Source organism: Seriola dumerili, unplaced genomic scaffold, assembly GCF_002260705.1.
Source record: "Seriola dumerili isolate Sdu_G_001 unplaced genomic scaffold, Sdu_1.0 BDQW01000110.1, whole genome shotgun sequence".
NCBI lineage: Eukaryota > Metazoa > Chordata > Actinopteri > Carangiformes > Carangidae > Seriola > Seriola dumerili.
This window is the reverse complement of record NW_019174365.1, coordinates 6,303,884-6,331,729: the sequence shown is the minus strand read 5'-3', so window position 1 is coordinate 6,331,729 and position 27,846 is coordinate 6,303,884. Positions and strand designations below refer to the sequence as shown.

General features: G+C 39.9%; 5 protein-coding genes across 7 annotated transcripts in view; 3 read left to right on the top strand and 2 right to left on the bottom strand.

Moving 5' to 3' along the window:
* The window catches only part of ripor2 (RHO family interacting cell polarization regulator 2), a 79,933-nt gene extending 67,917 nt beyond the window's left edge, over positions 1-12,016 (top strand). For all 3 annotated transcript variants that reach the window (XM_022747240.1, XM_022747238.1, XM_022747241.1), the window contains exons 12-22: positions 3,631-3,760; positions 4,693-5,442; positions 5,836-6,020; positions 6,496-6,658; positions 6,767-6,899; positions 7,042-7,203; positions 7,451-7,624; positions 7,841-8,043; positions 8,143-8,226; positions 8,562-8,652; positions 9,037-12,016. In XM_022747240.1, coding sequence (XP_022602961.1) covers positions 3,631-3,760; positions 4,693-5,442; positions 5,836-6,020; positions 6,496-6,658; positions 6,767-6,899; positions 7,042-7,203; positions 7,451-7,624; positions 7,841-8,043; positions 8,143-8,226; positions 8,562-8,652; positions 9,037-9,137 — 2,176 coding nt within the window. In that variant the 3' untranslated portion in view covers positions 9,138-12,016. The remainder of the gene's footprint in view (positions 1-3,630; positions 3,761-4,692; positions 5,443-5,835; positions 6,021-6,495; positions 6,659-6,766; positions 6,900-7,041; positions 7,204-7,450; positions 7,625-7,840; positions 8,044-8,142; positions 8,227-8,561; positions 8,653-9,036) is intronic.
* Positions 12,017-12,521: 505 nt separating this feature from the next.
* gmnn (geminin, DNA replication inhibitor) lies at positions 12,522-17,242 on the bottom strand. Its single transcript, XM_022747242.1, has 7 exons — positions 17,168-17,242; positions 16,749-16,820; positions 15,513-15,614; positions 15,203-15,356; positions 15,018-15,100; positions 14,501-14,611; positions 12,522-13,534 (listed from the first exon to the last, which is right to left on the bottom strand). The coding sequence occupies exons 2-7, from the start codon at positions 16,803-16,805 to the stop codon at positions 13,427-13,429; spliced, it is 615 nt and encodes a 204-aa protein (XP_022602963.1). The 5' UTR covers positions 16,806-16,820; positions 17,168-17,242; the 3' UTR covers positions 12,522-13,426.
* Positions 17,243-17,348: 106 nt separating this feature from the next.
* Positions 17,349-21,464, top strand: cunh6orf62 (chromosome unknown C6orf62 homolog). The gene is made up of 5 exons (XM_022747236.1): positions 17,349-18,966; positions 19,116-19,292; positions 19,379-19,504; positions 19,882-20,016; positions 20,125-21,464. Exons 1-5 carry the CDS (start codon positions 18,838-18,840, stop codon positions 20,248-20,250), a joined length of 693 nt encoding a protein of 230 aa, XP_022602957.1. The 5' UTR covers positions 17,349-18,837; the 3' UTR covers positions 20,251-21,464.
* A 1-nt stretch (position 21,465) lies between these two features.
* On the bottom strand, positions 21,466-23,090 carry acot13 (acyl-CoA thioesterase 13). The gene is made up of 3 exons (XM_022747237.1): positions 22,924-23,090; positions 22,568-22,752; positions 21,466-21,915 (listed from the first exon to the last, which is right to left on the bottom strand). The coding sequence occupies exons 1-3, from the start codon at positions 23,005-23,007 to the stop codon at positions 21,756-21,758; spliced, it is 429 nt and encodes a 142-aa protein (XP_022602958.1). The 5' UTR covers positions 23,008-23,090; the 3' UTR covers positions 21,466-21,755.
* Positions 23,091-23,125: 35 nt separating this feature from the next.
* On the top strand, positions 23,126-25,887 carry tdp2 (tyrosyl-DNA phosphodiesterase 2). The gene is made up of 7 exons (XM_022747235.1): positions 23,126-23,589; positions 23,882-24,006; positions 24,130-24,279; positions 24,481-24,572; positions 24,807-24,925; positions 25,020-25,190; positions 25,297-25,887. The coding sequence occupies exons 1-7, from the start codon at positions 23,443-23,445 to the stop codon at positions 25,576-25,578; spliced, it is 1,086 nt and encodes a 361-aa protein (XP_022602956.1). The 5' UTR covers positions 23,126-23,442; the 3' UTR covers positions 25,579-25,887.
* The last annotated feature ends 1,959 nt before the right edge of the window (positions 25,888-27,846 follow it).

The following is a 27,846-nucleotide window of genomic DNA, read 5'->3' as shown; positions in this document are numbered from 1 at the left end:
AAAAAACGCCATAGTATAGTAAGGCATAAAAAACGTCAAAAAACGTCATAGTATAGTAAGGCATAAAAAATGGCATAGAATAGTAAGGCATGAAAACGTGAAAAAACGTCATAGTATAGTAAGGCATAAAAAACGTCAAAAAACGCCATAGTACAGTAAGGCATAAAAACGTCAAAAAACGTCATAGTATAGTAAGGCATAAAAAATGGCATAGAATAGTAAGGCATGAAAACATGAAAAAACGTCATAGTATAGTAAGGTATAAAAAACGTCAAAAAACGCCATAGTATAGTAAGGCATAAAAATGTCAAAAAAGTCATAGTATAGTAAGGCATAAAAAGTCATAGTATAGTAAGTCATAAAAATGTCATAGTATAGTAAGGCATAAAAACGTCAAAAAACGCCATAGTATAGTAAGGCATAAAAACGTCAAAAAAGTCATAGTATAGTAAGGCATAAAAAACGTCAAAAAACGCCATAGTACAGTAAGGCATAAAAAATGACATAGTATAGTAAGGCATAAAAACGTCGAAAAATGTCATAGTATAGTAAGGCATAAAAACATCAAAAAATGTCATAGTATAGTAAGGCATAAAAAACACCATAGTATAGTAAGGCATAAAAAGTCATACTATGGTAAGGCATAAAAATGTCATAGTATAGTAAGGCATAAAAACGTCAAAAAACGTCATAGTATAGTAAGTCATAAAAATGTCATAGTATAGTAAGGCATAAAAACGTCATAGTATAGTAAGGCATAAAAAGTCATACTATGATAAGGCATAAAAACGTCATAGTTTTGTAAGGCATAAAAAAGTCATAGTATAGTAAGACATAAAAATGTCATATTATTGTAAGTCATAAAAACGTCATGGTATAGTAAGATATAAAAAGTCATATTGTAGTAAGGCATAAAAAGTCATAGTATAGTAAGGCATAAAAATGTCATATTATATTAAGGCATAAAAACGTCATAGTATAGTAAGGCATGAAAACGTCATATTATAGTAAGGCATAAAATGTCATATTATAGTAATGCAAAAAAAGTCATAGTATAGTAAGGCATAAAAAGTCATAGTATAGTAAGGCATAAAAAGTCATAGTATAGTAAGTCATAAAAATGTCATAGTATAGTAAGGCATAAAAACTCATAGTATAGTAAGGCATAAAAAGTCATAGTATAGTAAGGCATAAAAAGGTCATATTAGAGTAAGGCATAAAAAGTCATAACATAGTAAGTCATAAAAATGTCATATTATAGTAAGGCATAAAAACGTCATAGTATAGTAATGCATAAAAAGTCATAGTATAGTAAGGCATAAAAAGGTCATATTATAGTAAGGCATAAAAAGTCATAGTAAGGCATAAAAATTTTATATTATAGTAAGGCATAAAAAGTCATAGTATAGTAAGGCATAAAAATGTCATATTATAGTAAGGCATAAAAATGTCATGTTATAGTAAGGCAAAAAAAGTCATAGTATAGTAAGGCATAAAAAGTCATATTATAGTAAGGCATAAAAACTTCATAGTATAGTAAGGCATAAAAAGTCATAGTATAGTAAGGCATAAAAAGGCATAAAAAGTCATAGTATAGTAAGTCATAAAAAGGTCATATTATAGTAAGGCATAAAAAGTCATAGTATAGTAAGGCATAAAAATGTCATATTATAGTAAGGCATAAAAATGTCATGTTATATTATACTAAGGCATAAAAAGTCATAGTATAGTAAGGCATAAAAACGTCATAGTATAGTAAGGCCATAAAATGTCATATTATAGTAAGGCATAAAAAGTCATAGTATAGTAAGGCATAAAAACGTCATATTATAGTAAGGCATAAAAAGTCATAGTATAGTAAGTCATAAAAACGTCATAGTATAGTAAGGCCATAAAATGTCATATTATAGTAAGGCATAAAAAGTCATAGTATAGTAAGTCATAAAAAGTCAGAGTATAGTAAGGCATAAAAACGTCATATTACAGTAAGGCATAAAAAGTCATAGTATAGTAAGTCATAAAAACGTCATATTATAGTAAGGCATGAAAACGTCATATTATAGTAAGGCATAAAAATGTCATGTTATAGTACGGCAAAAAAAGTTATAGTATAGTAAGGCATAAAAAGTCATAAAAAGTCATATTATAGTAAGGCATAAAAACTTCATAGTATAATAAGGCATAAAAATGTCATTATAGTAAGGCATAAAAAGTCATATTATAGTAAGGCATAAAAACTTCATATTATATTAAGGCATAAAAAGTCATAAAAAGTCATAGTATAGTAAGGCATAAAAACGTCATAGTATAGTAAGGCCATAAAATGTCATATTATAGTAAGGCATAAAAAGTCATAGTATAGTAAGGCATAAAAACGTCATATTATAGTAAGGCATAAAAAGTCATAGTATAGTAAGTCATAAAAACGTCATATTATAGTAAGGCATAAAAATGTCATATTATAGTAAGGCATAAAAAGTCATAGTATAGTAAGGCATAAAAATGTCATATTATAGTACGGCAAAAAAAGTCATAGTATAGTAAGGCATAAAAAGTCATATTATAGTAAGGCATAAAAACTTCATAGTATAATAAGGCATAAAAATGTCATAGTATAGTATAAGATAAAAAAAATCATAATAAGGCATAAAAACATCATAGTATAAAAAGTCATAAAAACGTCATGGTATAGTAAGGCATAAAAAGTCATATTATAGTAAGGCATAAAAAGTCACAGTATAGTAAGGCATAAAAATGTCATATTATAGTAAGGCAAAAAAAGTCATAGTATAGTAAGGCATAAAAAGTCATAGTATAGTAAGGCATAAAAATCTCATATTATAGTAAGGCAAAAACAAAATCATAGGATAGTAAGGCATAAAAATGCCATAGTATAGTAAAGCATAAAAACATCATAGTATAGTAAGCCATAAAAACGTCACAAAACATCACAGTAAAGTAAGGCATAAAAGTCATACTATAGTAAGTCATTAAAAGTCATAGTAGTAAGGCATAAGAATGTCATACTATAGTAAAGCATAAAAAGTCATAATATATTAAGGAAAAAAAAATCATAGGATAGTTAGGCAAAAAAAAGTCATAGTATAGCAAGGCATAAAAAGTCATAGTATAGCAAGGCATAAAAACGTCAAATGAAAACATCATACATCAAAGTTTCAGCCCATAAACTCTTTCAGTGGGTTGAGCATATTTTATTTCACTTTCATGAAGGAATACATGTTGAATTTACATTGTTTAAGTAAAATTTATTCAAAGAGCCTTCGAACACTCCTGCTGGTATCACTGCTGCTGTGTATCATTGTTGTGAAATACAGTCTCAAACTACTTTTGATCCTCGTACAATCTGTTACGGGTCTGTCCATATGTTTAGTTGATACAGAAACACAGTCGCTGTTGTTAGTGGCGTAGCTGTAAATTCAGTGTCTACATGACTTGTATTATCCTGCCATCTGGTGGAGAAACATGTAATAGTAGCTACCGTAACTAGGAAAATAAATCCTGCTCTCTGACAACACCGAATGAATGACATCACTTATACAGTGGGTACGCAGGGGTAAATCACATAGTGCAATCACATTAAGTGCCTTGTTTTCACTCTTCCCTGTCCAGCCCCTTCGACGTCGAGGACCTCACTCTGTCGTCCGGCAATGTGAGCAAAGCCACAGCTCTCCAGAGACGAGTGTCAGTCTACAGCCAGGGAACGCCAGAGACCCCCACCTTCCAGGACACCTCCTTCTTTGTAAGTCCAACACACATACACCTCCTTTAGCCTCATTGCTGTGGTGGGAGACAGACGATTTTGTGGGTATCTGTAGTCCTTAGCACATTGTGAGATCCTTACACACACAAACCCTGTGTACTCTCTGCTGCATACTATCAGGAAATTTTGATTATGGCTCACAATTTTCTGTTGATGCATCATTTTTATGTAAGCAATGCTTGCCATACCCCCTAACTAACCCTCACCAATTTCCCTGCTATCCCCCTCCACTTTGTATTTCCACATCAAAACCCTTTACCCACACTCTGTCCCACTTTACACGTTTATCCATCCCTCCTGTATCCCACTCACCTGCCCTCACTCAAATACCCAACACCCTGCGTGCATTGTGTAAAGAAGTGGCGGCCATATCCCGTGGAGCGCCAGCGCCTCTCCTTCCTGCACATGCTCCGAGACACCCTGCTAGAGAAGCTAAGGCGCAGTCGCTCGTTTGGTGACCTGGCCTCACTCCGGCCAAGGCCCAAATCCAGTCTGGAGGTCTATGTGAGTGTGCTGTGGCCCCTTGACCCTCCTAACCTGACTCTTGTGTGCCCCCTGCCTCACCGACATGATGGGGATGTACTTCTGGTGGTGTGGACATACTTGGGCTTGTCCAGTCCATTCTGTGGGCTGCTGAATGCCATGTGTGGCTGTTTGCATGTTTATTTGCATGACATGCTTTAAGCTGTCTTTGTTCTTGTGATGTTTTTCTACTAAGATTTACCTCGCTGTGATTCTGTCTTGGTTGAACAGGTCAGGTCATAAGAATCTAGAGAGAAAAAGCGGAGTATGCTGAATCTTTTTCCACTTGAGAGAGCTTTCTCTTGTACTTAAGTTCTTACATGCACTGATTTCATGCGATATCTCAGTCTTTAGCTTCCAAATATTTACTTTCCTGTCTCTCCTTTCAGTCCACTTTACCGGATGACGTTTTTGAGAATGGCGGCTGTGGCGTGGCTGAATGCAAGCGTCTCTCCTTCACCTTCTCTGACACTTCTGGTTCCACGCCCAGCCCCAGCCCCGCCCCGAGCTCCCACTCCACCGGCCAGTCCAACCCGGAGATCACCGTCACTCCTCCAGAAATGGAACCATCACCTACACAAATCCTCCCAACAAGAGAGGACTCCATCGCAGAGGAGCATTTAGAGGAGGAAGAGGAGGAGGAGTACGAGGAGGATGGAGAGACGGGTAGTAGAGGGAGTAGGGGCACCAGCGCCAGCCTCGCCAGTGATGAAGCTGAGGTGGCAGAGGACTCAGAGTGGGAGCGCACAGAGTCCCAGCGAAATTCTGGCTCCAACTGTGGTTCAGCTGCCCCGTCGTTGTGCTCTGACAGCCACCTGTCTACCGTGGCTCCAGAGGATGTTTTCCTGGATCACGCGGACGAACTGAAACCTGTGGAACTTGACACAGAAGAGGCGGGCAGCCTGACCAGGCAGCTTGTGAAGAGGCTGACTTCCTCTGAAATCGTGCCACCCAGTGGGAGCTCTACTGAGGGTGGAGGAAGCCTGAGCTGGGCAGGCGAGGGGAGCAGGGCTTTCCTGGAGAGCAGCCTGGAGGAGGCCATCCACAGCCTGCTGATGAGGCTGGAGTCACTGACTCACCGCTGCCGAGAGCTGCAGGACCTGGAACAGGAAGTGATGCGCCTGGAAGACCTACTCAAGGTGACTGAACCCTTAATATGCGTCCATTTTATATTTACACATGTGGACGATGTCATTTTAAATTTAAATTTTGACCCTGAATGAACAAAACATTTCAAGTAGTGTCAGGAAATGTTACTTTTCAAACAAACTAGATTTTCTTTTTTCTTTGTTCCTTGCCCAACATGGTGACTAGATATTACATGCTTCTTAAATCCTCCACCTGCCCTCAACACTGTTGTGTGCCATGTCTCTGGGTGCCATGTTTTCCAGGATGAATCCCAGTATTACTTTTGTAAAGTACTTGGATTCAGATGTCACAATATCCAGCGATAGAACCAAAGATGTATCAAGCTGCGAGTAAAGAGTTATTAACCCACTTTCTCCTCCCCACCCCCGCCCTTCCCTCTCCAGTGTCGTCTCCCAGGCCACAGAAGCAGATCATCCAGCCTCAGTCTGACGGTGGAGAGCGCCCTGGAGAGCTTCGACTTCCTCAACACCTCTGACTTCGATGATGAGGACACTGGAGACGATAACGCCGTCCTCAGCATTCCCCCACAGAGGTCTCAATTTTTTGATGCGGACGGAGAGAGGATCGGGTGAGTGGGAGATTGAGTGAGACACTTTATGTTGGCTGACATTGATAAGTACATTTTGTCATTGTATTATGGCATTTCATTTACAAATGCATGCATGGTACAGCTTTTGAGATGGAAAATCAAGTAATATCACATACCAAAAATCATTCTAAGAGCTGATAGATACCTGAACTGTTGATGCTTCATTTTAAGTCAATTGCTATTCATTGATTAAAGCAATGTTTCTTAGTTATGTGCAAAAGTAGCACAAGAGTATGAAGGGTTTTATTCTTATAAAACAGAACTGCATCTTATTTCGCTCTAAAGAAAAACATCTCAGGCTAAATATATAACTTTTTACTTATTTACTTATTTACTTATTTACTGCTATCTTACTTCATAGCAGTATTCAATTGAAAACTATTTGACTATAAGTACAGTAGTTCTGTGTAAGGCTGCTGCCACACAGTGGTGACTCTTGGTGCCTACCTCTCAGGGGCCAGCATCCAGAAGCCAGGGGACACCTGAGTGAAGCCCTGACAGAAGACACCGGGGTAGGCAACAGCGTGGCCGGAAGCCCCCTGCCCCTTACAACCGGAAACGAGAACCTGGACGTGGCCATCGTCATCCACCTGCAGTACTGTAATCACCTCATACAGGTAGAGATTCTCCTGATGCAAATGTTTTATTTGGACGACATCAAACAGTTTAATCCCTGAAACTACAAAATTGGTCTAACATGGCTTTGATTCTTCATGTATCTGCAGTTGTTGACGAGTGGGGTGGGTGTGTGGCAGCGTCGCAGTCTGCTCCTCAAACTGTCCGGACAGACTCAGCTGTTAGAAGAACTAGCAGAGATCAGTGTGGACCGACTGGGAGCTATTACATCTGCTGCTGATGGTAGGTATCCGTATGTTGCATGTCGTATCAAGTAACAATGTCTCTATCTTGCACTTCAGAGCAGCCTATATGCATAATAAAATGATTACCACACACAAAAGGTTTGAGGGTTTGTAGCGTCTGACCTCCTGTTCTCCCTCAGTTCTCCCGGGCCTTGCAGAGCGCCCAGAACTGATGACACTGTGGTCAGAGTGCAGCGGGTCTGCAGGACTTTTCCACACCACACTGGACAGAGTGTTCAAACACATGAACCAGCGCTACACGGCAGTGCTGCAGGAGAGACACCCACACAGCGCTGACACAGGTTGGCTCTCCCTATTTTCTCTCTGAAAACACAACAGAGGTTATACTTAAAATTTCATCTTGTTTCAACTGAGTCACTTATTTGGTTTGTAAATCAGTAACAGTTTTAAATATGTTCCTAGGGAAAAAATGAGATCACTGTAGTTGCTAAGAATATGTTGTTTCTGATAACAGATTAAAACACAGTGTAGATGCAGTTGGCTATAAACTCTGAATATTTGCTAATTTTCTTTTCTCATTCTCTCCAGTGGTTGGTGTTGTAGTGGGCGAGATGGTTGACAGGAGCGACCTGGTGACGTCGCACGATCCTCCTGCCTCTGCTCTGTCCCAGGACGTCCTGACCGTGTTTCAGTTCCACAGCTACATCCTACAACATGAGGTTCAGGACATGGAGACACACCTGCTGCACCTGGCAAGAGAGGGTGAGCAAAAGTTGTGATCCTGCCTTTCTTTAATAACTAAAATAAACACTAATAAATTCCTAGATATTTATTCATTTTTTATCATTTATAAGACAAAATAGCCCAGATCAGAAACCAGCTCCAGGCTCATCTCAGGATCACAGAAACTTCTGCTTGTTGCTCTACAATCCATGGTTTGACCTTTAACGTGTGTCTGTGTTTATTTCTCATACTCAGAGGTGTTGGCAGAGGCTCTGTGCAGTGGGGATTATTCTCAGTGTCTAGCAGAGATGGATGCGGTGCCTGTGTCATCCCTGTGGCCTAAAAACAGCACCCTGAGGGCCCTGGCCTCCCTGCTCACTGCAGACAACCCTCAGGTCAACAAGGCAGCAGCCGACTACCTCTCTTCTGGAGCGTTACGCAGCCACTTCAGGACCAGGGTGAGTAGTGCTTAAGAGAGAGCATAAGTGTATTTTATACCATTGCACCTCGTCTTGAAAGATGCAGCATGTCATGTTTGAATGTTTGTGTGTTTACAGGCTGTGGAGTGCTACACCCAGGCTCTGTCAGAGGCTGGAGTTCAGAGCCAGAGGGCGGCATGTTCGGCTCTCAGCTGTCTCCAGGTCAGTGGCCTCTTACATTATCTATAGTTGTGACACTTTTCTGCCGCATGAAGAATTTCATTAGGTCAGCTAAACTGTGTTTAACATGGTACTGCTGTTCTAAGAACTTCTAATTCAGCATGCATTCATGTGAGAGCTGAACTACTCGTTAGGCGTGATGCAAAGATATATGTTCCTAATGTATTTTTACGATCAGATTGGTTCATTACTTATATGCTGCAATGTCACAGGAGCTGTCATGCTACAGCACTATCACATATATGTCATGAAAAAAAGAGAAAAACTTCTTTAACCATACCGTCACATTCTTGCATGTTCTTCCTGTCTGTCTGCAGGCTGTAGAGAGCATCAGGGCGGTGGTAGCGCTGTGTGATTCAGCCGATGAGGAGCTTCGCCATGTCGCCATAGAAACCCTGCTGACATTTGGTGAATAACAAAATTTATGGAAGTCAAATATTGCTCAGCTTGGTCTTTTTGCTGTGCTTCTACAAATCACTGTTGTTACAGAATTACATTGTATACACATATCAATCTCACACCATAAGGTATAAAAATATTAAAAAGCTGTATATAAATGTAGCATATACAGTATAATACCAAGACAAATGTGCTTTGCACAAAGTTTTCTTGAGATCCAAATAGTAAAAGATGATTTGTCACCTTTGTTTTGACCTAAAGCAGAAATATTTTGTCCTAATTAAACAGCACAGGGATGTCATAAATGTAATTTGAGATATAGTGAGTTATTTGTCATTACTCAAAGCTGCTTGCAGGTACACTGCTAATAGCTAACACTTGTGTTTGTCACAGGTGAGGAGGGGCGGCTGGCGTACGAGCAGCTGGACACAGTGCCGGGGGAAATGATCCGTCTGGGCACACGGCGAGGAAACGCCGTCACCACGGCCTTCTGAGCCATCGTGCCACTGAGAAGATCACAGATTACTCCCCAGCTGAGGAAAACACTGCCCCCTCAGCTTGACATCACACTGCACTGTTAAAGACTGATCAGTTTATTGATCTGCCCTCTGGAACAGACTTAAAGATCTCCACACCGCCACATTAGATCACTGTTCTTACTGATACTGCCTCCTAAAAGGAACTAACACCAAACAAACTGTCTTAACCACAAAGACACACAACCTATACCCCTCCTGCACACACACACACACACACAAACACACACACACCATCACCTCCAATTTCGCACAACCCCACACTCCTACCCACCCCCCTCCCCCTGCTTCCTGAGCCAGGCAGTCTGATCATGTTGAGTTTTAACTTGAGAGCACGAATTTGACTGGACACTGAAGCCGCTGAAAGCTGCTCCAAAGACTGTGGAAACTGGAAATTGAGCAATGCATCTTCACCCCTCACACAACCTCTGTCAACAAGCTATCCACCACTGCACACAAAACTTGTATCACTTATTCACTGATTAACCATCATCTTGGCTGTTACAGAGTCAGTTGTGTCACGCAATATACTAACTATGATCTTTGTATAATCACTGTTTATCACATGTTTAAGTTGGTGGTTTTGCATTAGAGATGTTTTTTGGTGCTTTCAGAAGATTTGCACTGTTGTAAGGCATGTAAATATGGCATATTTTACACAGCTCGTGTAATATATGGTTGTATTCAAAATGTATTTTTAAGTTGTGTTTTCTAGTACGTTCCATTTTGAGTTTCAGGGATTCTTGTATGGTCGAAAGTGTGTGGCAGGGAGGACCATTAATAAGTTGAGAATGGCTTCTTGGAGCGAGTGAGGTAAAGTGGTTAAAGAGCAGTTTACAGTCTTGAACAGATTAAGACCTCAGTTCAGACCTCAGTGGAGTAAAAGGAGAGGAACAACTGAGTGCCCAAGGTTCACTCTCTCAGCAGTTTATGGCTGAGTTTATTCATATTTGCAGTTGAACAAGTGCAATTTTTCTGTATATAGCTGACATGAAAAGACATTTGATAAAGTCAGCCTTGACCATTTGAGCCTTGATGTGGTCGAGCAGGCAGGTTCCACAAATACTTTCTTTTGTAAATGTATTTTTCCTACCAGGTGTGGAGCCGGCCGAGGGCAATAAATACAGTTTAGGAGCGTGAGAATGCACTTTCTCAATAACTGTACAGAGAGGAGGAGGATCCCTTGGGCAGAGTATAGGTGTAGCCTCAGTTTTGGCTAACTGCACATTCATACAGTATGTGAGCTAATAGCACGATTAGAAATTAAGCTTTTATTATGAGAAACTGCAGAATGAAGTGTTCTGTTTGGTACGTCTTGGGTCTGTAATGTGGGAACACTGACCCGAGGAACGCAGATAATTCCAACTCTTCACATTGTAACTGTACTACTGAGTCTAGTGAGACGATAAAACTCACATTTGTTCTCACATCTTATTTATTATTTACTCCTTGTAATTCTAATATTCTTTGGAGTTATACTGTAATAGTGCAGATGACATTGTTATGTAAATGAATTGTATATTTATGTTATATATTTTGGATCAGGTCCAGGATTTGAAATATAGTTTATTGTTTAAAAAGGCCTCCATGTTATTACCATGATCTCATGCTTAACTTTAATTGGAGTTTATTTTGAAAGAATTATATTAGATGAATTATTATTTTGGAGAAGATAAAGATTTGCTCATAGTCTAATAGTGTTATAGATTTCTTTTCCCTAAAAGGTCCCAAACAGAAAGGGACGTCGTATATTAGAAATGTTACTTTATTACTTAGATTTACTGTAACCAAAGGAAGAATTAATTTTAAAATTGTCTTTTAATAAAAGCTCATAATTCATCGGAGAATGTATTTTCAATACAACATTTGCATTTTGGCCAGAATACTCAGACTTATATTTAGAAGCACAACTTAAAAAGAAAAGACAAACCCATAATATATGAATCTAGCTACATTTGGTTCTAACTGCACAGTCCAAAAGCCATAATGATTAAAAACAAGTGGTAATATTTTTATGAAATGTATTTTTTCTTTTGTAATATAATATGTAAATGTGTGAAGTTGTTACTAAAAGCTGAAGATGGTTTAAAGTTTTTTTTTCCTATACCTTTTGCAAAACATGGTCCACATTTTAAGTACAGTTGCAGTATTTTGGTCTAGTATCTGATTCACCCACTCTGTCTTTTTTTTCCCTTTCTACAAACTTGCATTTGACCAGTGTTTATTGACTGTTCAATTCCTTATCACCACAAAGTACAAGTTGGCAAAATGTGCACATGTTTAATGATATAGTCTGATTTTAAGAATAACTCAGTACACTTTTGCTAAAATTGAACTTCATCCATCTCTGTGGTCAATAGCTTCAGTGCTCATCCATTTAGTTGCATACTACTCTTCTCCATTGTGGTTAGCAGTGTTTCTTCTGCTCATCAAAAGTTGCAATAAATTTTATTTTTGCATAATTAAAATAAAATTGTGAATTTCTTAAGTCTCAAATGTCTGTCAAGAACCAATGTTTTAATTTCTGTTAGCACTGTCTTTGTTGACAAAAACATTTGTGGGATACATGAACAGTAAAAGCCATGCTGTTTTGCAGTAATCTGTCCACTGGACTGTGGACCAGTTTTGATCTGATCCTCTGAAGTTAACCTGCTCCAGAGCAGGAGTTCAGCAGAAGCTACCAAGGTGATTTACCCAGGTAAGACGTGAACCACTGTCATAACCCTAAAAACAGAATTAAACCTGAAGTTACCTCCCTAGCCCCAAATCCTGCTTCCTAGTACAGGCCTCAGCTGATTGCTTCCTTAGAGGCAACCCAAAAAAAAAAAAAAAAAAAATTAAACAACTGACTGATACTAGCACATATTCAAAGCTGAACAATACCTTAACATAAGGAAAATGGTATCGATGGTGACAAAAATAGATTTTAAACTTTAGTGCAAAAAGCCTTTTCTTTAAAATGCTATCATTTTTACTAGTGCAATAAGATAAGATAACCCAGTTACAGAACTTCATCAACTGCCATGAGCAGAATATTTAATGTGGCAAAAGCAGCAGTCTGTTTAAAGTTGAAACATGTAAAAAGATCAGCTTCATGAAAACAATCCCAACACCTCAGTGAATGTTTTTGGCTTGACAGCAGCAGAGTCCATCTGCCAGGTTTGTTTACCAATAACAGTACTATAGTTGCTGGTTACACAAGTCACCCTCACGTCAACACATCCAGCTTCCAACATTTCACGCAGTTACAAGATTCATATGCCCTAAACTATGAACTTAAGTCACAAGATACTTTGTTTAAAAAAAAGAGGGGTTTATTTTACAGAGGCTTTATATATACACACACACACACAGCTGTGATACAACATTGTACATTTTTTACAGTAAACAAAAAAAAATAAAAAAAAAACTCTTGAAGGCCATGCTTTAAGTAGGCTACACCTAAGTGAATGGAGCACAATTGCCTCAATAGGCCTTTTCACAGAAGACATTTTGACTTTTAGAGTAGGAAAAGCAAAAGGAAACTGTCACATGGTTGTCATTGATTGGTTCCTGACTTTCAAGAGGGCTAACGAGACTGATGTAAGAAAAGTTGGCATGCTGCAGAATAGCAACCACCTTCTTGGTGACAGTGAATAGTAACCATCATCCTGATGTATTCAGTTTTTCCTTAACCCAAATCAACTGAAACACTAACCTCTGCGCAGTCAGGGAATGGTTGGGTATGTACAGAGGACACCGAGCCCTGCAACCACCATCTAGCGGGAGTGAAAGTCAAAATCACAGTGGTTCAGGTGGAACCTGCATCCTGTCTTCAATGTTGTCAACTGAGGTCACGACATTTCACCTCTGCTTTCCCCTAGTCTTGTCAAAATGTCTTCCATGAAAATGGTCTATACAGGTTTAGTTTTGCACATTTCTCTTGACCAAGAATTGATAAGTTTAGCAAAAACTGAAACATTGCATTATAAAAAAATAAAATAAAATAAAAATCAGTTTCTGTCTGTTCAAGTTTTAAAATCTATCACCTTTCAAGAAGGATGCAGTCTGAACATATTACTTTGATCATCTCTTCAAAGAGATGATCACTTTTTGCTGCCAAAGTACACTCGCTAAAATCTACTGACCTGTATAATACAACCAAAGTCCCATGACATGCAAGAGTTGTCAGTTAATCCTGGTCTCCAGAGGCGCCTGCTTGTTCATGGTCTGAGATCTCATCTTCCTCTGCATCACTCTGACTGTAATCAGTCTTCTTCCTGACTCTGACCTGCCACCTCACCATCATGCTCATCCACATCAAGGGCAATGTCTTTGAGTTCCTCCAGATTGTCTGGGCACTTCCCAGTCAGCCTCTATAAAAACAAAAAGGACATGATACACGAAGTTTACATCAAGTACTAAGAGGTCACTCAGTGTAGTAGCTACAGTTTACTGATCACTGGAACAAAGGATAGTGTTCACACTAGGGCTGTCCCAAACAATTATTCTTTAAACGATTAATCTAGCGATTATTTTTTTCGATTATTCGACTAATCGAACGATTTTTTTTTTTTTTTTTTTTTTTTTTTTATTAACCTAACAGTAATTTTATTGCTATTATTTTCCAGTTAGTCATTTAATATAACAATTTGCCCCGTCCAACAAAAAAACATTTACCATTTCAATATTTATTAAAAACATTTCTTAAAACACCACCATGAGCTCTTTGTGCTCGTGCACGACTGTCGTGCTAGAGTGATATGCCAGATGCACTTTGCAGAGTCTGCAGACTACCGCACTGTTGGTGTCAAGATTAAAGTATTTCCAAACTTTGGAGGACCGTGTGCGAGCCTTTTTTGCCGCGTGCTGCTCCACACGCTCCGTCGTACTACTGGTACACGCCGCCATGTTGTTCAAATGATTACAGACGCAAATCATTCACGTAGTCAATGACTTCAATTACGTCACCGCGTTGTCCCAGCCCTTGCGTTGCGCTTGTATCCGTGTAAACCAAAGACGATGGATATAAACGGTCCCATTAGAAAGTTCCGGTTTTGTTCTATGAACATTTACCCTGTGTGGTTTTACACGACGCGTCGACACTAAAATTCCACGTCGAATAATTTTTATAATCGACAACGTCGATTACGTCGGATAATCGTCCCAGCCCTAGTTCACACCTAGTATATCTGACCATGCAACATTTATTGTTGAGTCAAGAATTAAGGAATATAGCTCAGGAAATTCAAACCAGGTTATCAAGCCAGTTAACAGTATATGCCTGTGATCATGAAATATTAGTTCATGTGTACACACAGAGTCAATGCCACTGTGCTTACCTCAATCATATCAGCCATATATTGTACATGCTGAGCCAGCTCTTGCAACTCTTCATTTTCACTCTTAAGTTTTGTTATCTGTTCATCTTTGGCCTCGATGTCTTTGTGCAACTGATTTAAGGGGGAAAAAAAAGGGGAAATCATTAAGCATGGTGGACATCAAACTTGGAAAAAGTAAACAATGGTCAAGTTAATATAATGCATTGTTAAAACTACAACACTAACTACTGATTAAAGCACTCAAAAAAAATAAGCTGTTGGAAAAAAGTACAAGGACCAACTTCAAAATAATCCTTCCCAAAAATCACTGTATAGTAATCAAGGTTTATTTTAGCAGGACTGGCACATTCAGTATAAATTCTTTCAAAATTAAAGACTGATTTCAATGTGTATTTAGGTGCAGAGTTACTTCAAAATCAGTGCCAGCTGGACTGGAGCCAACTAGGGTTGACAGAGGGAGCGTGGGAACAGCTCATCTGACAGCTAAACATTAGCCACCTATTAGTGATTAACTCACCTTCTCGTTCTCCTGTAGAACATTGTACAAGGCCTTCCGTCGCTCCTCGGCTACCTCTTTCCAGTAGGTGGAAGGAGGTGTTTCTACAACAGCAGAGGTTCAAACTCAAGATAAAACTGAAATTGCATTTGGGAGTACAGCACCATTTTGTGATAAGTTGTTCACTGATTATGGATCCCACATACCTTTGACCATAAGTTCATATGCGTCAGTTGAAATGCCATCCGTCAAACACTGAGTTTCTTCTGTTTGAGTGGATTTGACTTCAACCTTCACCCTCTTTGGGCCTCTAGTTTGTTCTGCGCTCCACTGTTTACGTTTGGGAATGACCTTCCCTGCCTAAAAGAGGGAATTTTTTCTTTAATGTTTGAAGACAGACATGGTGGCTATGAACCACTTGTTAGCTCAACAGAACAATGTCTATACCAAATGCAATAGAAACGAGGACAAACGGATATTTAATCAAATGAGTTCCAGTGACAAGTCACTGCATACCTGAGCTGACCTCCCCATATCTTTGTTGGTAGCTGAGAGTTGGAGAACCTGCAGGGTTTGCCTGGGGGGTCCCATTACCTTTTGAGATGGTGTGAAAAAGGTCTGGAAGAAAGCAAAGACAAGTTAGTGTCAGCTTATATCGAGTAGATCACAAATCAAATATGAAAATAGCAAAATGGAGAGGAACATCCCAACCCCTTCCCAAATTAGTCTTCTCTCTTCAAGACTGAGTTACATGGGAAACTACCATGACCTGTGTTCTCATTTTTAAAGCCTCTATTCACCAGGGCTTAGCATCACTTTGCACGCTTTACTTTAGTTACACTGTCACCATGGGAGAGGGCATAAGTGAAGTGGCTTAACAACACTGCTGCCATGTGCAACAGGACCACAGGTGTGGGAAACAGGGGTAGGGCCCAAAGTTTTTCAACAGCCGTGGGAAAGTTTCTCTTCAAGGCTCATTACAGAGCAGCCAACAAGCAGTTTGTAAATGTTTGGCTGCAGTTTCACAAACACTGCCTGTCATGCCCATAAGGCTAATCTGTTGCTGATTGTGAGCTGTGGTGAGACAATGCCTTATACTTGACAAATAGCCAAGTAGAAAGCAAATCGAAATATTCTGTCTAAAACTTAGAAGCCAAATAAGCAACATGTAATCCAACAATACAACAATGCTCAAACTCAATATTCTCAAACTGTATAATCACAGCAGAGTCAAACTTTCCTCACATTACAATGCAACTTACCACTCCATATCTGCAGTCATGTACTACTGACCTGCCTTTTTCACAGCATAACATTTTGACTTGATCCTAGTATGACATGACAATGTGCCAGCATGCATAATACCAGGGCCCCGAAACCAAAGCAGCTAAATGGAATTCAGCCATCATTTATTCTTATTTACACCAGTATTTCCCATCTAAGACATGTCAAAATCTCATCTGTGAAAAAAGCAAACCTTTGAGCTTATGTTTAAAATGCATTAAAATATCTAGACTATGCAGTTGTGTACACATTTAGTTCTGCCATGAGTGCCTTCTTCTGATACAGCTGCCCTTTCCTCTTGCCAGCCTCACCTGCAGACACTAAGCTCTGCTGGCTGTTAATTGTATGTAAATTGGCTGCATGATAGATCATTCATACAATGGTTAAGACATCATGACAATATACTACTTGTACACTACCCATCAGTTAGCATCACATACCATTAGTTTGCAACAATTAATTACTCACCTTTATATTCTCATTAGACCTCTGCTGGCTGTGTTTTAGCTTTCCACCGACACTCATTTTCTTTCAAGATACCTGATGGGGCAATTATTAACATAACGTCAAAATACACGGAAGAATAAGTGATGTTTTTTGAGATACACTTGAAAAAGGTCAAAATAAGTTAGTGTTGGGTTAAATTTAATATCATTGGCTGGTTAAAAGACAAGTGAAATATGGTGAATATGTCGCCACGTCCGTAGGAAAAAATGCAGTGCAATAGGCCATCTGAGTCAGCTCACGTTAAAAAATAAGATAATTTAATGGTGCAAATACTGAGCTAGCTCAAAGCTAGCTAACGCTAGTAATACGACGCGAGCGGCAGATGTGGATGGAATTAAATTAAGGCATTAATAAAGTATTCATACGTTAAATCGACTTACCGTGGCCGAAGGGCTGTTCCTTACTGTGGATGCCTATTCTCTTCCGTGCGGATCTCGCGCCAGGGGCTTAAATACGCCCACCCAGTCACGTGGTAAAGGCGCCACTCACGAGGAGGGTTTTTTTTCATGCTGTTGTTTTTTTCCTCGTGCGGTCACATGTCAACATACGTCACATCTTTGTAGTTGACTGTGCAGCCATTTTGGGGAGGCTGTGGACCGACGAGCTTGTGTGTGCCATTATTAGCTGCCTGAAAACACACAAAGAAACCAAACGGAAAAACGTTGGACGACACGCCGTTAAATATGGGCCCGCCGGGAGACAGAACACGCCACTTGTCGATTGAAAGAACGGAGGATTTCCGCTGGATTGTCGATTTATCTTGACATGGCATGCAGCAGGGCGAGTCGGAGGTTGTGACGACTGAAGAAAAGAAGAGAAAGAAAACAAGCGCAGCAAACACCTCGAAACTTCAGACGTGGAAAGGGGAGATTTTGTCTAGCTAATGTTTATTTCGCCATTCAACGTGTGTCGTTGGTTTGGCTACTGATTCTCTGGCTGAGTTTTGTCGATGAAGTTGTTGACAAGACACGACTGAAGCAAATTATACCTAGCTAAAATGCTGAGCACGAGCACAATCAGTTAGTCAGTCAACCCTGCAGGTCTCCTGACTCTCACAGCACTGGCAGTCACATTGAACCAAGCGAGAAGATGTAAACGCGTGGAGAGATGACTGTACGCTAGCTAGCCAACCACACATAGGCCTCAATTAAGCCAATCAGTCAGAAGATAAGATGTAGCTATATCGTTGGTTCACTACTAGTTAGTGTCGGAAGTGAATGCCTAGATTAGCTTGCTAGCTCACCTTAGCTAGTGTGCTAAAAATACGCCCACATCATGACTATCAGCAGTGGCAGCACCGCAGGCCGTGGGCCAAATGAGTGGCAGTAAAAGTCAAGGAAATGTCAAGTTACTTTCGCAGTAGTCTTCGATGTTACCCGGTGCCAATATCTCCTGGCATCTGTATTTACCTGCCATGTTCGTCTGTATCCCCGATCCCTCTGTAACACGCACATAACGCAGTCTCTACAGAGAAACAAACACAAAACGACAGCCATGGATGAGGGACTTTGAAATGACCCAAACAATAGAATATTTGTCTGCTTGCTAGTCTCTGTAGTCCTCAAATTCACTAGCAAAAATATATTGCCGATATGGGTTTTTATAGTCGCAGCCGTTTCTGTTGATTTCAGTATCAGTTTTCAGAATAAAAAATAGTCAGATTTGAGTTGCTGTTTCATTTAAATCTCCGTTGTAATCCCTTGTCGATGGCAGGTTGAAAAAAAAAAACTCATTTGGCTTAAGTCATGTCTTAAAACATGGATTTCTGGTCAAGTAATAAGGAGATGTAGTCTTAGCTCGTTGATCATTCCCCTCCTCAACACTGCCCTTTTCCAAAAAAATTTAAAATGACTTAGTCTTGTTTATGATTTGTTGACCTTTTCAGTTGGTAGTTAGTGGGTATTTCACAGATCTAGCCTAGAGTTGTTTGATGGGTTGTCTCTGCAAAGGGTAGCTAACTCCATCCTTTATCCAACGTATAAATACAAAAGTAGAGAGTGTAGCCAAAATATTCTGCACAAGAGAAGAACATTGCCATCAAAATCTAACCATGGGGGACCCAACTTCACGAAGAAATCAAACAAGAAATCGCCTTCGAGCTCAACTTCGGAAGAAAAGGGAATCTTTGGCTGATCAGTTTGACTTCAAGATTTATATAGCCTTCGTTTTCAAGGAAAAGGTTTGTCAGCAAAATGGAAGATTACAGTAATTGACATTTTTAACCCCATACCATATACCTAATTTGCTCTCCTGTTCAAACTTATATGATCAAGCCAATCAATAACTTACAATATTTGTGGTTTGTTTCTGTTTTCTTTGTCATTACAGAAGAAGAAGTCTGCACTTTTTGAGGTTGCTGAAGTGGTGCCAGTGATGACCAACAACTATGAAGAAAACATCCTACGCGGTGTGCGGGATTCCAGCTACTCTCTTGAGAGTTCCATAGAACTCCTGCAAAAAGATGTTGTGCAACTACATGCCCCCCGATACCAGTCAATGCGAAGGGTAAGTGAACCCTCTGAAGATGGGATATGTTGTAGAAAACATCTAGTCATGTTAATACATTATCTTTTCTTCCCATGTCGTCTTAGGATGTGATAGGCTGCACACAGGAGATGGACTTCATCCTTTGGCCACGCAACGATATTGAGAAGATTGTCTGTCTGCTGTTCTCCAGATGGAAGGGGGCCGATGACGAACCCTTTAGGCCTGTTCAGGTCAGAACTTGTCACCTCATCAGATTACTCAGATGTCTGAAGCCTGTTTTTTTTATTTATTTTTTTTTATATATATTCTAATGCAAACTCTGTTCTCCATGAAGTTGTATGTCTGGATTAAGGCAGGGCAATATAGCCGAAACATAAAATGTTAAGGTTTTTTTCCCCATAAGCATGTGCACAATTCTCAACTTAAGTACTAGCAAAATGCACGGTTACTTATAGCACACAAACAAAGACACAGTCACATTGCAGACACTATACACATGCAAAAAAAAAGGTTAATCCACTTAATTGGATACATATATCACTCAACCCTAGTCTGAATGTTAACACTATTTACTTCTTGGTACACACGTCTTTCCTCTGATTTACAGGCCAAGTTTGAATTTCATCATGGAGACTACGAGAAGCAGTGCTTGCATGCTTTGGGTCGTAAAGACAAGGCTGGAATGGTCATGAACAACCCAACTCAGTCTGTATTTCTCTTCATGGATAGACAGCACTTACAGGTGAGTCAGTCCCCTTAAATTATATTGAAACAGATTCTAAAAGCTGAAAACTCTACAGAGTTTCAGACAGACCTTACTACAAATGTTCTCTGTCCACCTCTATTGCAGACTCCTAAAACCAAGGCCACAGTTTTCAAGTTGTGCAGCCTCTGCCTGTACTTGCCTCAGGACCAGCTGACCTGCTGGGGTGTGGGAGACATCGAGGATCACCTCCGCCCATACATGCCTGATTAAGGCTTCCTGCTCCACCCAGCCACATAGGGAAAAGCCCTTCCCCTCCCTCCTGCCTAAGCCTTCAGAAGCAAATTGATGTACTCATCTCCACCTGTTTCCTTTTTAAAAGATTTGAACTTGTGCTTGGATCTCTCCTTTTGTTACCTACTCGTTCTCCCCTCCCTGACCTGAAGCTGATTCAGTTCCCATCCTTGTTTTTTTTTTTTTCCTCACGCTCCCAATGTTCCCCCTCTTCTCTATGCCATTTTAGTTGGTTCCCCCATTTTTTTCTCCCTGTTCATTCCCTCCTACTCACTCATCCATTTTTGTTTATTTGAACCTGCACGAACATTGATTTTGAGTGGTTGGTTGTTCTCTTGGAGCCGCACTGTCAACAGCACCGGTCATTGAAGGAACTCTTTATGTTGCATCAAAACAGGAACAAACAGTACCCAGGTCTTCACGGTGGTTCTCAGATGGACGTGTTTTATATCCTTGTTGTCATAAGAAAGGATTGTTAAAGCTTGTTTGTTATGTCATTGGAGTTTCTAGAACAACTTTACACATTCTTTTGACCAAGGACAGGTGTGAATAGGTGTTAAAACACCTGTATACGCAAAGATAACAAGATGAACAATATTTGTCAAATCATATGGTGTAGGAATTGCTTCTTATAAACCGCCTTAGTTTTTTTGCTGGACTTTAAAAAGATGTTTTGGTGTCATTTGCTTTCCTCTGAAACATGCTAGGCAGGCCTTTGCTAAAATCTTGAGTGACTTGAAAGGCATTGTACACAAAGTTGAGACATGTTAGATGTTGAAGGTCATTGTCACCGTTCAAGCCGTTCATGCACTATTCATTTAAGCTACTGAAATCTGATGTTCTATGTTTTGTTTTATTCGGGATGTGGGTTGGTGAGAAACTGAAATGTGGTGACAGATTTAATGTTTAACATACCTAACAAAAGTTGCTGAAAGCTAACTGATTTTTTTTGTTTAATTTGACCTAGTAAAATTAAGATAATTTCCTGCCATGCTCATCAAATTAAAATTGGGTTTTGCAGGCTTGCTTGTCAAAGAATAAGTACATAGTACATATAATTTTGCTCATTGTTGATTCAGTGTGTTCAATTGAAAGGTTATAAGGCGTGTAACTTCTGGGTTTTTTTCTGTTGATGATTCTCAAATCAATACTGCTGAGCATATCCCAATACAGTGCAAATTCTGAAAGCATAACCAACTTTGTCTATTTGTTTTATTGCATGTGCATGAACTATTGATACTGTAGTTAGGTCAGGATTGATGACAAATATGCAACAGCTGTAACACCACAGGTCAGTAAATAGCCAGCAGTGAGTAATATTATGAAGTTGTGGCACCCACCACTGTTAACAATGTTTTTTTACACAATCAGTGATTTTTGCAAGCTATTTACATTCAGGTTAGTTTAGATCTTACTCAGAGGCTCTTGTTTTGACACTACAAATATGACATGTGATTTACAAACAGGCACAGATTGGGGACAGTTTAGCTGTTGCCAAGGTGTTTAGTGTGTCTTCCTTGTGCAATGAGCTTCCCTGTGACCTTGTTGGTGAGGTCTACGGTGGCAAACGCCAGTGTCCGTCCTTGCTTCAGAACCTGAGCAGTGATGACTACGTCCTCTCCCATCTTAGCAGCATTCATATATCTGGAAGACATTGACATTGTTTTTCTCAGTCAGTTGTAGTTTATGAAGTTAATCTTTAACATGATTGTGTTAAGAAACTGAAGTCAAGGTCACCACCACCTCTGGCCTGGAGGTAAGTTCATCATAATTTTAAGACATGGATCACACATTTACAGGGTTATTGGGCTCATGAAAAAACTTGAAAGATAATAAATCTTTTTTCCTCAAGTCAGGGCTGTAGCTGAATTTATATTCTACAATTAAAAACCTTCACATGATGGGCATTTTATATGCAGATTACAGTATTTTTAGACTCGGTATAATAAAACATTTAACTGGAAACCTAAACATAAAAATCCAAATAAAAACATTTTATAGATTTTCTTTTAGCTAAACTAAAATACCCAAGAACCAATTAATAAGGTTATAAGTGGATATTAATGCAGATATTAATGTGGCTAGTCTACAAAGGGGTTGCTGCAAGACGTATTATACGTGAGGTGTACTGCACAACCAATACAGTACCGTTTATGAACTGTACAACCAATCTACTCTGTGGAGATCAAAGAGTATCTCAATTTAATTTACATACAGTATGTTAATCCATTGGTGATACCATGTTTTTCAGGGAATAAATCACGGCTAATTTTGACGTTTACACTGTTGGACTCACGTTATGTTCATATCCACACTGACCCCTGGTGCTCCCCTCTCACTGTACATAATAGCCATGGTGGAGATGACATCGACCAGGGTGGCTGTCAGCCCGCCATGCAGCGTCCCTCCCCGGTTGGTGTGCTCCTCTTCTACCCGCATCTCACACACCACTTTACCTGGGCTGGCAGACAAAACGTCCACCTGAGGAAAACAAATATGTAGCTATTTGTGACACTGCAACAACAGAGACGTTATCCAACAAAGTAAATGGTGTGTCAGTAACTACCCTTAAGAGCACAGGTTGGTGTGCGCTCACAGATACAAAGAAATCTTAAAACGGTACAAGAAATGTCGCAGAATGTGTATCTCTACCTTGCTCAGCACCCTGTCGAAACCTGGGTTGTCGACCATAGCTTTCATTATTTGTTTTAACGAATTTAAAGACAGAGACACCATGTTCAACCCAATAAGCACTACCAATGTCAAACTTCTGTTTACTTCACACCGGACACCGCGGCGTTCGATAAATCGTCCGGGTGAAACGTCTTCTTTGGGTTTGTACCGGGTGAAACTTGAAGCTGATCTGCTATTTTAGCTAAGTTACGTTTTGACCGGATTTGTAGTTCAGAAAATAAACAGCGCCGTAGTAATAACAATATGTGGTGATGGTAACTCGTACATGCAACATGGAGTTATGTGCTTTTAATCATGCAAAGAACAATCATGCGCTGGGATTTGTTTTAGTTATCACTAGAGGCTAATTAGCAACTTCACCCGGAAGCCTTTCACTGGTACACTTGAGGTAACTTGCGGAGAAAAACAAACATAGAATAATATTTGCGTTTGACTTTTCTCGTGTTGTTCTGAAAGATAATCTAGTGGATAGACAAGATGGCGTCTACATCAGAGTCGGACAAACCGTCAGTTTCTAATGTGGAGGAAAACAGAGCTCGTCTCTGCGATGAGTTTGCTGTAATAGCGGGAACTGACAGCGCCGTGGCTCAGTGCTATCTGGCTGAAAATGAATGGGAGATGGAGGTACAGTAGTCACACCAACTGAGGCCTCACAGATGTGACATTACCTCGTTATGCTACTGTTGTAGCCAGAGACAGAATCCTTTAGCTCGTGGCCACAATGACTGAATAGTTATTCCAATTAATCACTGCTGCAGCTAATTTCACTAATTAGTTCATCCTCTAATGCTCAAAGAATGAGCCAGCAGATGTTTAAAATCTGCTTTGGAAGGCATTAAATTCTTCACGCAGTTTGCCCGGATTGATGTTTAACTAAACCGTGTAGTAACGTCCTTTCCTGTCACTTATGTTTTAGAGAGCTTTGAATTCATTCTTTGAGGCAGACATGGAGAGAGTATTCGAAGTAGAAGATTTTCCAGAGGATGACACCAGCCCTAAAACCAAAAGGCAGAAGGTTGATGAAAAACCTGCAGAGGGTTGGTAAGTCAGCTGTCTTCCTTTGTGTTGCTGTCTACATTTATATTACTGTACATCGAGTTTCACCCAGTGCTCCCTCTGTTGTCAACCATAACTCTGAACTAAATGTCTCTGTAAAATTTCCAGCATAGATTTGACTGAAGACAGTCCCGCCTCCACACGCAAACCCTCGGAAGAAGATGATGGTAAACTGTCTGTGATCTCCTGGAATGTGGACGGACTTGACACAGACAACCTTGCAGAGCGTGCCAGAGGCCTGTGCTCCTACTTAGTCTTGTGAGCCTGTGTTTCCTCGCTATTACTCTTTATTGGCCTCCCTTTGATATCTTAATTCTGGGGGAGTGCAGTTCAGTGTTCATAATCAAACTCTGTTGATATCAGAGCTGCAGAGCAGTGCCCCTGGAGATACAAAGTGTAGCTCAAGGATACACAGGGGAGGCGGATTGTATTTGAAAAGTGGATCTTATTCTAATGCAGATACACTCCTGACGTGGTGTTCCTACAGGAGCTCATTCCTCCCTACGTCCAGTACTTGAAGAAACGGGCTGTCAGCTACCTGATCATTGAAGGTACAATTTTTTTGATGATGTAGGGACACAGAATTTGACACAACAATGTCCATGTCTCAAATAACTAGGACAGGATACAGTAAAATGGACTACACACAGCATACAGCACACAAACCCTTGTACCAAATACAAAAAGTACAGTAGGCCTCACAGCTGTACTATACTGACCATTGGATAACCTGTGGGTAAACTCAGAAGTTTCAACTGCTCCTTCTCTTTACTTGTGCTGACCAGGTGGTGAAGATGCTTACTTCACTGGGATGATGCTGAAGAGGTCACGAGTCAAACTGGTGGAGAACGAGATAATAACTTACCCCACCACTAAGATGATGAGGAATCTGCTTGTAGCTCAAGTTTGTGCACAGACAGTCGCCCAAATACTCCAAATCATCAAGTTCCATTTACCTTAACTTCTTGTAAACTTTACATTTTCTTCCTTGAAATCAGGTGGATTTCAAAGGCCAGAAGCTGTGTCTGATGACATCCCACCTTGAGAGCTGTAAGGGCCATGCAGAGGAGCGGATGAAGCAGCTGCGAGTGGTATTGCAGAGGATGAGAGAGGCATCTGATGATGTGACCGTCCTGTTCGGAGGGGACACAAACCTGAGGGACACTGAGGTTAGTCATTTGTCTCTCCAGCCACATGCAGTCAGTGCACTTGAGGCTATACATTTAATCACAGTGTGTAGCTATTTAGTAATACTTGACTTGGGCTTCATCTCAGGTGACCAAGGTGGGCCTGCCCTCCAGTGTCTGTGATGTCTGGGAGCAACTGGGCAAGCAGGAGCACTGCCGCTACACATGGGACACCAAAGCTAACAACAACAAGACTGTTCCCTTTGTCAGTCGCTGCCGTTTCGACCGCGTCTACTTCCGCCCAGCGACCAAGGACGGAGTGCCACGTCTGGCCCCCGACCACATGGCCCTGGTGGGGCTGGAGAAGCTGGACTGTGGACGCTACACCAGCGATCACTGGGGAATCTACTGTAGCTTCTCTGCTGGGTAGAAATGCACAAAACAAGCTCAAACATGAAAGTCAAAGCTTTTGCCTTAGATAAGCTGGTCTAGTTTGTTAGGTGAGGGTTACAGTGCCAGCACAGACTGGGCATTGACACTGGGCTCAGACCACAGAAACACTTTCTCTGTGAAAGATGTTCTGACTTCATCTGAGATTTGTTGCCTGTAAATTTTACATATTGATTTGATTCATTTTATTTTCTTATGAGTCTCTTGTTCAACTCTCTGCTCATTTTTTTTCCTGTACTTAAAATAGAAAAATAAATGTAGAAAGAACAAATAAAAAATAAAATATCAACGTTTGCAGTATCTTGAAATTATTTATAGTTGACAATAGTTCAGTGTTGACCTTTTGAAACAGTTGATAACACAATTTAACCACAAAGTTAATTAGAAGCTGTTCTGAAGCTTTCGATTATTTCAGTCTTTCTAAGCAGATGGCGTTGGTGTTGAAATTTCCATTTTCTACTTTAAGGAGTATTTAAGTTGGACCTGAAAAAATGATTCTTGATCTTGGAAAGTGGTGAAGTAACTGTTTTGTCAACATCTGTATTTCAAAATTAAGACAGTAGAAGCGGCAGCCCTATGTCACATTATAGGAATTAATATGATTGATATTAACAATAATATTCTATGTATGTTGTACACTTATACATTCTACTCTATAGTATGAAGAACTCCTTACAGGCAACAGTGTTTTGATGAGGTGAATGTAATATTGGCATCTGACCACTGGAGAGCAGGCTCTGTACCATTTAAGTGTATCAGTAAGCTTTGTCAGTGAACCAGTGTAAACAAAGCTCAGGTCCTGAAAGTAGGGAAGCTGAATGGAGTGCAGCCCTATGATATATAACTAGTAGCACCTGTGGTTTTCCTGCTATATAGTATAAAATGTCTGACGTGAAAAAGGGCTATAGGATTGATACTTTACCTTATGCAGTGATTTAATAGCACCCACTAGCTACCTCCCTGTAGGCTTCAGTTCTACCCCAAACCAGAAGTAACCTCCTCCTCCTCACAGTCCCTGCCAACACACTGTCAAGACGTCTCCCTCACCTCCCTTTGTAATGCACCCTTCAAGTCTGAGAGTGTGTTTTCATGTTTGCTTGGTGAGCAGACAGCACAGTTTTTTTTTTTTTTTTACAGCAGAGTCACACAGAGTAAAGAAGAGCTGACCTTAGGAGAGGACGCAGATGTGACTCTTCCCTGGGAGCAGGCGTCATCAGAAAAGGCCCTCCCTCCCTTGTTTGTCCCTGGTTCCTGATCAGCAAGGACACATGGACCGAATCTGTCAAGCTCTAATGAGATCACCTAAAACCTAAGATATGTACACCTCAAATCCCAAATTAATTTTGTTTCTGAATGACATTTTTGGAAAGCAAAGGGAATATACATTTCTTCATGCACAGACTTTATAAGATATAAAACATGAAATACTCCCTAATTTCTGTATTTTGTCACCTTCAGCAAATATGCACGCCCAATTTGCAGCAAAGGGTTTCAACATCAATACTTTTCTACATTTTGTGTTCTAATAAGTTCAAAAGTAAAGAAAAGAAAAAACACAATTTGAATTACTGTGGATTTACAATGATTTTTATCCATCAGCAGTAGTGTCTGTGAGACCCTAAATGAGGGGAAAGTAAAGCCGGTGTCAACAAAACGCCAAAGTGGCAATATTTGATGAGAAAGGACAGCAGCACTCCAAAAACACAAAAATCTCAATATTCTGAAATAAAAGAAATAAAAGAGTAAACTGACATGATAGATTGAGTTTATACTTTGAAATAAGGTTACGAATCATATGCTCAATGAATGCATTGCATGATAATTTAATGCATGCATTAAACCAGGGTGTATCATGAATTCCTGTTGCTCATTATTAGGAAATGATAAAGTCGCTGTGGATTTATGTGGTTGGTTAATGCTTAATGGATAATGAATTAATGAATGCTAACTAATAGAAACTATATGCCAATATGAAACTGCTTTTTCCTGCAGCAACATGCAGTCATTTGCATCCAACCACCAGTTTGATACAAAAATACACCTTCATCTTTCTATCTACCTCTCTGCTCTGCATTGAGAGAGGACTATCAAATGGGATTTCAGCAAATTTACGGGCATATAAATGATAACTGAATTAGTAGTCATTGACTGATAATCAATTAAGTTTTTACTAATCACTTCGAGTCAGACTGACGACACTTTCTTAATGGTGAGCAAAAGGAATTTGTGATATATTCTGCATTAATTC